General features: G+C 38.7%; 1 protein-coding gene across 2 annotated transcripts in view; it reads left to right on the forward strand.

Moving 5' to 3' along the window:
* The first annotated feature begins 211 nt into the window (after window positions 1–211).
* LY86 (lymphocyte antigen 86) overlaps window positions 212–12159 on the forward strand; it is a 126099-nt gene continuing 114151 nt past the window's right edge. The window contains exon 1 of one of the 2 annotated variants that reach the window (XM_072603745.1): window positions 212–409. In XM_072603745.1, coding sequence (XP_072459846.1) covers window positions 289–409 — 121 coding nt within the window. In that variant the 5' untranslated portion in view covers window positions 212–288. The remainder of the gene's footprint in view (window positions 410–12159) is intronic. The other variant, XM_072603743.1, reaches the window with a different exon arrangement.

The raw sequence follows: 12159 nt of genomic DNA on the forward strand, positions 1-12159 counted from the left end.
GAGCTTTAAATGTGAACTAGAAAGTAAGGTTCCTAACTTCTCTAGGCCCAAATGGAGCATCAGCCTGTTGTCTTAAGCTGCAAGGTCTGCTCTAGGATTCAATATTAAAATTCTCCAGCTGACTGATCAACTTCTTCCTGCTGTTCCTGTGAGCTTAAAATTTGAGAAGTGAAACTTAACATTTCACCTCAGCACGGGGGAAGCAGGGGAACAGCCCTCTTTTTTTCTGGTTTGTCTGAGGGTGCTCCGGATGGTATTGTGAGATGCTCGCATCCATACCCCGCCATCATGAAGATTTTTATGGTTCCTTTCTTCACATCGGTTCTGTTATACTCCAGCTACAGCAGAGAATGGATGACACACACTGCTTGCAAGGATGACAAGTTGAAATTGCTTTACCAGAGTTGCGGTGAGGTCTTTAAAATCATCCATTTGTGCTTATGGTAAAATAAAGGCCGCCGACAGAGGGGAAGTAAATTCTTAGAGGGAGGAGGGGGTGAGTACTACCACCAAACCCTCTTTTCCTACTATCTAACATGGGCTTTGTTTCTTGGAGGGAAAGAAAAAAAAAGGTGGAAAGGAGAGAGAAATGAGAAAGAAGGAGAGGGCCAATGAGAAGGAAAAAGGAGGAAGACATGGAGAAAGAAAGGAAGAGTAGGGAAAGAAAAGAAAGGGGAAGAGAAAAGAGAAAGGGAGAATGAAAAGAGAGAGAGAGAAGAGAAGAGAAGAGAAGGAGAGGAAAGTGAGGGAGAAAAGAGATACTTTCATCCAGGAAAGCTCTTAAAGGAATAAAAATAGTGTAACAAAGTATGTGTTTACTAGATTGAAAGTTCAACAACAATTTAACAACAGAAGGTTGTATAACAGTGGCGTCTTTTCAAGTTTATTGGATTTGCAGTTTGTGTGAAAAAAATATTTATTTTCCTTCACATTACTAATCATTCCAGAAAGGGTGAAGGAGCCTGCAGATTACTTCCCTTTTCACTAACAGTTCACTTAAGGGAGGGCAAAATCTCAGCAGATCTTGAATCTGGTGCTTCATCCTGCCTTGGTTGGGAACTCTGAAAAGGTTAAAGAAAGTCACCTCCAGACTGGCCTGGGCGGAAGGGAGTTGAGGGGCCTTTCATTAAATCAGTGAGGCTTGGTCCTGCCTCAGAGGAGAGAGTACACATACAGAGCAGAACGGGAGAGTTTTCTTGGTTGCCTTTGAACTCATGGTGGAATTTGATCCAAGTAATGATTCCACCATCTAAAGGGCCACAGAGCTGAAGCATTTGCAGGATGCCAAGGGCACAGTGAAAACTGTTTTCTTTTCTTTTTCTTTTACCTCTCCTCAAAAGGAGAGGAACATTAGGTTGGCTCCACCTCACAAACGAAATTATAAATTTGAATGCCAAAATATTGTCTTGCTTGCTGCCTGACTTCATTGTGGCTGTTCTCATTTTGGACACTTTTACTAGGATAGATGGAATAGGCCCCAGGAGTCCCTTTCTTTTCATGTACATTAAATGACAAGGCTGAAAACAAATGAGCAGGCCAGAGATGCTTTCTTTAATTCATCCTTATCTCAAAGATTTTTCTAAGCTTCCTTATCTGTAAAATGGTGACAATAATAGGACCTAACTTACAGAGATGTTCTAAGGACCAAATTAGATAAGCAGATGGATGGATGGATGAATAAATAGATAGATAGATAGAGATAGATAGATAAATAGAAGAGAGATAGGTAGATAGACAGACAGGATAGGAGATAGATAGATAGATAGATAGATAGATAGATAGATAGATAGATAGATAGATAGATAGATGATAGATAGATAGATAGATAGATAGATAGATAGATAGATAGATAGAAGAGAGAGATAGGATACATAGGTAGATAGACAGATAGATAGGATAAATGCATAGATAGATAGGATAGGAAATGATAGATAGATGGATAGATGATAGATAGATATAAAGTATTGTATAAATGCTAGCTATCATCATTATTAGAGTCTCAAGTGCCCACACTTTGCCTTTTTATTCTGATTTCTGTCTTGTGAATGGATTCCAATAAATGCCTTGAGGTATTAGGGGAAAGTGGAGAAAGCAGTGTCAGCCTCACTCCTCCAACAGACAGCCACCCATCCCAGGATGAATACCTTTTGACCAACAGTAGGGTGCAGTTGGGAAGCCTCCCCTTGCCAGCCCCTTGTCTTGGCCAGAATATTAGAGCTGAGTGGCAGGAATTCCTTTGGAATGATGTTTCTTAAGAAACAAGAGGTTTTGCCCAAGCTAGCAGATCTGATTTGGACAAATTTGGCCTAGATTCTAAAGCCCTAATTGACTACAGACCCTGTGAAGTAACTAGGGCAAAATTCATACCTTAGATTAGAAGCAAAGGAATTAGGTTTGTTTCCCAACTCCACTATATGATGCTGAGCTGATTCTTGACTACTGTATCTAGGTTTTTCCATCTTTCCAGTACTGGAAGCAGTGGCACAGTGGATAGAGAGTGGATCTCAGAACCAGGAAGGAAGGTCTGTGTTCAAGACCTGCTCTGACTGTGTGACTATGGGCAAGCCAAAAGAGGCTTATAAATATATTTATTTATAAGTTTATATTTATATATATAATTTATATATTTACATATACTATATTTATATATATATATATAATTTATAAGGTTATAAATTGAAGAAAGGATGCTGATTCCTATCAGTAGAGGGATTTTCCTCTCATAGGTGTGCACTATTGAAGTGTACACAGCAAGCCAACAAGAATTCATCAAGTGCTTACTATGTGTTGGGCACTGTACTAAACACTGGGGATACAAACACAAGCAAAAATGAAAATAGTCCCTGCCCTCAAGGAGCTTATAATCTAATGCCAGAACAGAGCAATAAAGGAAGACTGAAGGGAGAGAAGAGGAAAGAAGGCACCCAAGAAGGGGCATGATGGTAAAGTCTAGAGAAGCAAAAGCATCTCGAGGAAGGGAACAAACTGTGGCCAGCCTGGGTCCATTGCCAAAATGGAGGTCCTCAGGATGTGGCAATTGTCATTGTTATTTGTCCTTCTTTCCCGAAGAGGACCAGTGATGTCACAAGGGTATGAATAGAAGAAGGTGGCTAGCATTGGTGGATGGATGTTCTAGGGTGAAAAGTACTCAGCCACCAAGGGAAGACTTTAGATCTTTTTCAGATAAAATTATTTATATGCAGACTTCCTCAATCTTGTGGTTGTGAAACAAAATTTTTAGACCTAAGAATAATGCTTACTATTTATGATGAGTAAATTTTATTTCATTAGCTTCTAGAAGCAATGTGGTGTAGTAAATAAGAGTCAGCCTTAGAGTCAAGAAGACCTAGGTCCAAGTCTCACCTCGGACACATTCTGGTGTTTAACCTTGGTATCAAACAGGCTGCACGCTGCCCACAACATTTTCTCATATGGCCTGAACCAGATTAAAATGTAATTGGGGAATATACTGAACAAAATAAATCAAAATATAATAAAATACGTAATAATATGGTTTAAAATTAAGTCAACATGGAGCCAACTGGCATCCTTATGTATGGATTAGTGGCCCCTGGTTTTATTTGAGTTTGGCATTATTCCTCTAGGCAACACTCTAAGACTGTAAAGTCACAGAAAAAGTGTCAGACCTCTATTCATTGAGGAAATTTCCTTGCTGGGTACACTTCCCTATTCCAATGAAATCATAGGCCAGTGCCTATTTCTAATAAATCCTGCAGGGTGTCAGAATCCTCTTCAACTACTTTCAGTAACCTATCTCAAGAAGTCTGGATTAAGATGTTAACTCAAGGGTTTTATTTCCCATTATTTAGAAAAAAATAATGAGTATAAATCCAAGGTTTAAGAACTATAACACCACTTTTGAAGGGAGCTGGAGCTTTGTGATTGGGTTTCTCTAAGGGATAATAATGTGCTATGGTGCGTTGAAGTCTGTGGGATAGACGTAGGAGAACTGATTGTTCAACGTATATGAGTATTTACACCTCAAAAACTGGTAAATGCTACAAAATCAGTGCTTGATTCATTCTTTCACTGATTGTGTAGACATGAAAATGATGGAGAAAATATTAATAATGCAGATTAAACTTAAAAGCACATCAGGCAACTTTTTTGTTTGGAGAGCCAGTTGTTAAACATTTACCTGTACACTTCTGGGTAATGGAAGTGTAAGATCACAGTTTTAGCTCTGTAAAGTACCTCAAAGACAATCTAGTCTGACCCCCCTCATTTTACAAATGAAATAGAAGCCAAAGGAGGTTAAGTGACTTGCCCCAAATCCCACAGATTGTGTCTGAGGCACATTTTGAATTCAGGCCTTCTAACTACCAAGCCACTGCAACATGTTCCACTACAAATTTCAGAATCTATTCTCAATTTCCGTATAGATTCCTCAATCCTACCTTTTCCATCTCAGCTCTGCCACTGACTCACGCAAGGGATTTTACTTCTCTCAGCTTGTTTCTTCATTGCTAAAAAATTTCATTCTTAAGCTTGTTGTTAATTCTTAATGAATGTTCTGGTGGTCAATGTTGGGACACTGTAAAGACTCAGCATGGGAAGGGAGACCCAGAAATGGAATTGCCAGGGAGAGGAAGAAAAGGATGTGAGAAATTGCAAGATGAAAGAGACAGAGGAGCCCAAACAGATTTGGACTAGACCACAAGGTTGTATCAATCTAAGAATCTTAGGGAAAAAAGGAAGATCATAGTTTGTGTTTACATCTTGCTTTGTGATTACAAAGTACAATCATAACTATAATCTCATTTGATCTGTCTAATGATCCTAGGACAATAGGAATTACAGGTTTTATTATCACTTATTCATAAATAAGGAAACACAGGGTTACAGGTTAAAGGATTTGTATGAGGTTGCATAGTACTAAGCAGCAGAGCTAGGATTTGAATTCAGGTCTTCTGACTTTAAATCAAATTTTCTTCTTCTACTTTACCATATTGCCTGTCTCATAAGAGGGAGAGCATTCTGGAAAAACACAGAAAGAGCTTGTTGTGAAAAGAAGATGGAAATAATTGTCAATGTTTGATGTATTTGGGAGGTGGGGGTGAAGCAAAGTAAGGTTAAATGGTAACTTTGGATGTTGATAAGGCCAATATGGTCAGTAGAAGCATAGTATGGGTCTTGGAGGCAAAGAATATGTCATGAGTATGCAATCATATTAAGGCAGGAAGAGTTTAATAAACTTCCTGAGCATCTGTGTATATCTAATAATATAATAATAAGTAAGAGCAAATCATGATCACAATTATCATCTACAGTATTTTTAATCTGATCAAAATATAGAATGATAACATAGAGAAGGGTTTTGTGAAGTTTTGGTGGGAAGTATGGGCCTTGAACACAGTTCACTTCTTTTCCCCAGGAGATAAGAAGCAAGGTGAACATATGGTGCCTGTTCTGTATCCCAGGTACTACTCAGAGAGGAAGGAAATTTTCAACCAATGCAATAGAAAAGGCACCATGATAGGTTTTCTGAGGCAGCAGGCCTCTTCTGGTCTGGTTAAAACAATAATTCCTCTTAATACCCTAGCTACAGTCTACAAAGGGCTCTCAGCTTGCGGGAATCTACTTTCTGTTAGTAGACTGAGTATCTTGAGGAATACTCTCTATAAATGCATGTTGACCCAGGGTGAGCACTGAAATGTTCAGATGAATCTAGGATCTCTTCAGGTGAGAAAGTCCTTCCACCTATGTAGACCACAATCATTTATGCCTGTCTATCTTCTGCAGCTCTTGTCAATGGTCTCTCAAAAATTCACCGCATAGGGCCACCCAAAGTATTGGAGGCTTTCCTCACTTTCCCCTGGCATTAGGAGGGTGCCAGTAGAGGACATTAGCTATTCTTGTGTCATATGATTTTCTTTTCCAACTATACAATTCCTTGATGATCCCTTTTACTCATGTTCTCATTAGTTATTTTGTTGTAGCCTGCTCACACTCACCGTGAACCTTCCATTTTTCTCTAGTTGATAGTCCCTACTACATTTTCAGAGACAATTATATTTGATTCCTCAATGTAATTTTAGTATGTAAATGATGAGCCTTTACTTTCATGAGAAGCTTGAGATCACTGAAAAGGCTTTACAATTTCGCTAAAGCAATTCATCCTATTCTCTTCCTCCTGTTCAAGTCTGGGCTTAACTAATTTTCTTTCTAGCCTGTTTGTCCAACGTATACATACTGATAGACAAGTTCTATTTTGTAAACAAGGGCTTATATCCAACTGCTTTCTGAAATCTGAGCAAGAGACATTCTTCATCCACTTGGTCTTTCCTGTGGATGGACAGGCCAAACTCTTTTGAATGATTTCACATCTCTCAGAATATTTCGCAACATGTGTGGCTGGATGCAGTCACCACAATGTCATTCACAAATGAGAACATGTAAAGGATGTCACCATTCTGTGCTGTATCTCCTCCATCACAACTGCAAATACCAGAGATGAAAACTCCTTTTATGTTTTATGCTTGACCTAATACTTATTATCACAGTGCCTTTGAACAGTTATTTCTGTTATTATATCTTCCTAGGAATCTTAAATGATTTGCTGTAGGAATGGAGACACCTTGTAAACACACACACACACACACACACACACACACACACACACACACACACACACTCCCACACACCTCTGAAGGCAATGCTGCTTTGTTCCACTGAATCAAATGTGGGTTTTTTTTCTTAATTAAGACATAACAAGCACAATGGCATCTTACATTCTCCATTTTGTTGTTGCTACTCAGTCATTTCAGTCACATCCAATTCTTTGTGACCCCATTTTGGGTTTTTCTTGGCAAAGATACTGGAGCGGTTTACCATTTCTCCAGTTCATTTTACATATAAAGAACTGAGGCAAATAGGAGTAAGTGACTTGCCCAGGGTCTGAGATCAGATTTGAACTTAGGAAAATGAATCTTCCTGACTCCAGGTCTGGCACTCTACCCACAATACCACTTAGCTGCCTATATTCTCTCTTTTAAAAAATATGTTTTTAATTTATGATATAAAACAAGCATTTTCGTTACATAGTAGAATTTTTTTAAAAAAGATATATTCTCTATAGATTTCTGTTCATTGTGAAATGGTAAAGACGTGGTTCATTGTTGAATATCCCCTATAAAAGTCTGTTTCTTTTTTAACACCCTCATTGAATACGTGCTCAATTCATGTATAAATAACTGGAAAATTGAGGAGTAGGCATATAGGGAGACGTACTGGCATTGTCCAATTACCTTTTATCCATATTAATAAGATCTGAGATTTTTTTCTCCATACTTTTGATTTCTCCCCCTACTTAACCTGTATATTGATCTCTGAATGCCTTAGTAATTGCAGTATCTCAGATCTCCACTGATCCAGCTGCTGTTCCCCATGTCATTTCTATATCTTCTAGAAGTATATCTAGGACTGTGGTGATTCCATTATCTTTCATGGAGAAAGCATTTTGTTAAATTAGTTTTTTGCAAACCTTTTCCATTTTTCTTCTATTTGTAATACTTTCTTGAATGTCTTTGGGATGACTTTGCCTAGATGAATACCTTGCTAAATAAGTTTTCTCTAAATTCATCTTATTCTCCACTGCTGTTTTCTACTTTATGAGATGACAGTACTCCTAATTATTCATAATTCCCTAATTATTCATAATTTTTCTTCAAATGGTTTTACAAATGGACCTACATTCTAATTCAGTATTGCCTTTGGCATCTCACTCTGTTTGCCAGGAGTCAAATGTTTACTGCCTTAAGATGCTTTCTGGGCTATTTAAATCTCCTTGCTGTGGTAATTAACTTCCATTGATTAAAACCCTAGATAAATTTATTATAGTTCATATCAATGTCATTTCTGTTGATTATTTCTCATTTTTTACATTTTAATTATTTGTTTAAATAATTCAGGTTTAAGTTGTTTCAGTTATATGCTATATATTTTTCTAATTCTTCTTCTTTTCTTACTAATTCTGATCTTAACTTTGATGAGTTATTGGCCTGATTCTATACAGAGAGCTACACAGGATACTTCCCACATAAATAACAAGTCTTTTCCTATCTGTTAAAATATAACCTAGTTCATTCTTTATTGTGTTGTTTTATTCTCATTCTGTCTAAAACCTACCAGTTCTGGGGGTTTTTAAAGAACGTTTTCATATTATAGAGATATGAGGCTTCTTTGTAATCTACAAAATCTTGGCTTCTCACTTTCCTTCCTCCTGAAGTTCATTTTCCCATATGTTTCTCCCTGCCCTCACCTTTTCTCCCTCACCTTTACATTGAAGTCACCAAGTATCACAATATATGTTGATATCCAAGTTTTCATAGAATTACTCTACCTCGTTGTCCTCAGCAACTAATATGTCTGTGTACGCTGAAATTATTTTCATGTTGGCATTTTGCAGATACTTATAATTAGTTCTGCAATTCCTGATGACCAAATATCCCATGGTTGCCTCTGGGCATATAGTAAAACCCTCTCTGCCAACTCCTTTCTTTACTTCTCCAAGGAGTACTCATGAGCCATTCTTCTACAAAGCTACAATCTCCTTTCTGTTTAAAAAAAATTTATACAATTGATTATGATTCACTTTTTCCAACAATATGTCCTCTTATTGGTCATTGGACAAAAATTTCATGTTTAAAGTACCAACTGTCAAATGATGGTTTATTGACAGTCTAGAAATTGTATAATTCTTAGCATCGTTTGCCCCTTATTTTGCCACCCTGCCACCACTGCAGAAGAAGAAAAGGGCTTCATAGTACTGAAGGTCATTGATTTTTTCCTTTGTTTCATGGGTGACCTTAGCAAAAACAAAATTGTCAATCATCTGTAACCACCTTATGCCTATCCAATGGTAGAGTATCCACAAAAACCACTCATTCTTTTTCTCCCTGACAGACCCTACCACTTGAGAATTCCTGCTGAAGTATAGATAGTCCCTGAGAGATTCAATATCTTATATAGGAATGACCTTACATAAGCAGAAGTCTCACAAGGTACCAGTTTACTAGACAATTAATTTCCTGGTAATTATTGGCAGAGAACGTCATGGGAGTGGGATCTGAATTCAATAATGAAGGAGGGATGGAGAAGTGGCATATGCCTACCTCTAGTTATCTAGATTGGTCCTCAGAAACCAGACTTGGTCTTTTTCCAGTATGGGAGATAATGTCAGAGTTTACATTCCATTGCTGTAATCTTCAACAAACCAAGATCACCTCATGTCCTGATGAGGCAATGAGAGAAGGACTTTGTGGAGGAAAGAATGAACAGAGTTCTGGTAAACTCCCTCTCTGAACTTCCCTCTCCCCAATACACATACACACACACACACATACACACACACACACACACACAGAAAAAGAGACACAGAGAGAGAGGGAGAGGGAGAAAGAGAGAGTGAGTACTGCTCTAACTCTGGCAATAGGGAAAGCAGTTTGGTAGTCTTTCACTAAGGAGTTCACTCCCACCAATCTGAGGACTAGAATTCAGATGACCAGCCTAGCCCACAAAAATGCACTTAATCAATACTATGCCTAAAGCATAGATACCTATTATGGTAGAGCATTCTTTTTATAGGAAAATCTACTCCAAGCTCCATCTTGAGATAACAGAAACATGTCAATCATAATCATTATGACATTCATATGGTACTTTAAGGTTTATAAATCACTTAACATAGATTATCTCAGTTGAACCTTATTACCCCTACCTTATAGATGAATAAATGAAGCTGAGAGAAATTATGTGACTTACCCAGGTTACATGAAGGTAAATTTTTGAGGCAGGATTTGAATTTGGATCTTCCTGACTCCAAGTCCAGGGCTCTATCCACTGTGCCACCTAGCTGCCATATTGCCTATCAATTCATTTCCTGTCAAGGACTCCCCTTTAGTGGAAGACATTTGAAGTTAGGGGCCCTGCATTTGAATGCCAGCCCTTCTACCACTCATGTGACTTTGGATAACATATGTAGCCTCTTTGTGTAATAGTTTCCTCCTCTGTAAAATGACCAAATTGGACTAGATGACTTCTAAGATCCCTTCTGAGTATCAAATTCTACCCACCTTCCCTTGTCTGCACCAGACTAGCAGTAATGAGGTTCCTGAAATCAATGTAGAAGCAGTGAGGGTCCTGGATAATCTCAAGGGTGATGACAGAGCAAGAGTACATTGGAGTCAGTTCAAACTGACTTGGAAGAGCTGATTATTAAACTTTCAGCGTGAACATTTATGCCTCAGAAGTCAACAAAAGCTACAAATCGGAGCTTGATTTATTGTTTTGTTGCTTGTCCAGGCTTAAGAAGGGGAAGGAAAAAATGTTAATGGTGCAAATTACATTGAAAAGTTTGATGTATACTTTTTTCCCCCAAGAGCCAGTTATTAAGACATTTACCAGCACACACCTCTGTGTTAGAGAAGGTGTATGACATTCCCAGATGCTTTGGGGAGGAGATAAAGATCAGAGGCATCTACATCAGTGACTTTGTCATTGTTCAATCGTTTCAGTCACATCCAACTTTTCATGATCCTACTTGGGGTTTTCTTGGAGTGATTTCCCATTTCCTTCTCCAACTCTTTTTACAGATCAAGAATGGAGGCAAATAGGGTTAAGTGACTTTACCAGGATCACATAGCTAGTAAGTGAGGCCAGATTTGACTTAGGTCTTCCTGACTCCAAGTCCAGCACTCTACCCATTGCACCACCTAGCTGTCCCATATCAGTGATGGGAAGGGGAATTCCAGTACAGAGGAGCAGCCTTTTCTATCATACCTTGATTGAGCATAAGCAGAATATCTAATATCCTCTCCCATGACTACATTTCAGCAGAACAGCCAGTCCTGGCATTCCTTATCAGCAGAGGTTCCCTCAATCTTCCCCCACTCAGACTCCAACTCCTTACTCTGTCCAGGAAGTGAAAGTTCCTGCGGCTGGGGCCAAGGTTACCTCCCAACCCAGCTAGGCCAAGGGTTCACCACTTGCTATTTCAGAACTAACGTGGGGGTATTTACACTTCACAGGGACCAGACTTTAGTCCTGGGATTTTTCTTCAGATCTTCCCGCTTTGTCCTGGAGTACCACAGTTCTGCCCTAAATCTTCCTTATTTTTATCACTCTACACGCACCCTGAGGTGTTATTTTATCTTGTTTATGGGGGAAATCTCAAGGGCTTGGAATTTTCTGACCTACTCCATCATGTTCCTAGAATCTTCTCCTAAAATTATTATCTTTGATACCTATTAACAAACAACATAAATTTCACTTAAACAAACTTGGAGTGTTTCAGGATTCTTTCGCAGAGCTTGAAAAACACAAGTATAGACCATTTTGTCTACCAGAAAAGCGAGAGTAGACAAGATATCCACCAGCCTCAGCCTCTCCCAGAAGCAGGGATTACTGGCATGCACTAACATACCTGGTTATGGAAGTTCTTTTCATCTTTAGGAAACCCCCCCCCCCCACCCACCTCAAATCATCTTTCCCATTTTGCCGTCTTTTCACTATCTCCTCCCAGAGAGGAGAATGTTTCTTTTAACTCAATTGCTGATGCAGAGACAACACAGAGAACTACCCACTTCTCCATCCTTCCAATATTGAATTCAGATCCCACCCCATGACATTCTCTGCCAATAATTACCAGGAAATTAATTGCCTAGTAAACTGGTACCTTGTGAAGCTTTCTGCTTATATAAGGGCATTCCTATATAAGGTATTGAATCTCTCAGGGACTATCTATACTTCAGCAGGAATTCTCAAGTGGTAGGGTCTGTCAGGGAGAAAAAGAATGAGTGGTTTTTGTGGATCTCTTTTCCTTTTTGTTTTCTTTCTATCTCACTGTGTTAATCTTTGCACCAGAATCCGTCTTGAATTATCTAAAAAACATTTTGGATAATGAAACAGCCCTCTCACCAGTGTCAACTCATCAGCAAATCATCTAAATTTCTGAAAAGAACAACCAACGCCTGGCCTGGCTCCACTGTCAGCTGTAGGAGGGCAGAATGTCCTTCTTTATGTCTGGTGAATGACAGATAGTGACAAAAGGTTGGGTGCTGTACAGAACTGAAAGAAAGCTTAGACCCCCACAGCATCCTTCTCATCCATCCCTCCTCTTCACTCATACATCTACCATTC

This window comes from Notamacropus eugenii, chromosome 4, assembly GCF_028372415.1.
Source record: "Notamacropus eugenii isolate mMacEug1 chromosome 4, mMacEug1.pri_v2, whole genome shotgun sequence".
NCBI classification, from domain to species: domain Eukaryota; kingdom Metazoa; phylum Chordata; class Mammalia; order Diprotodontia; family Macropodidae; genus Notamacropus; species Notamacropus eugenii.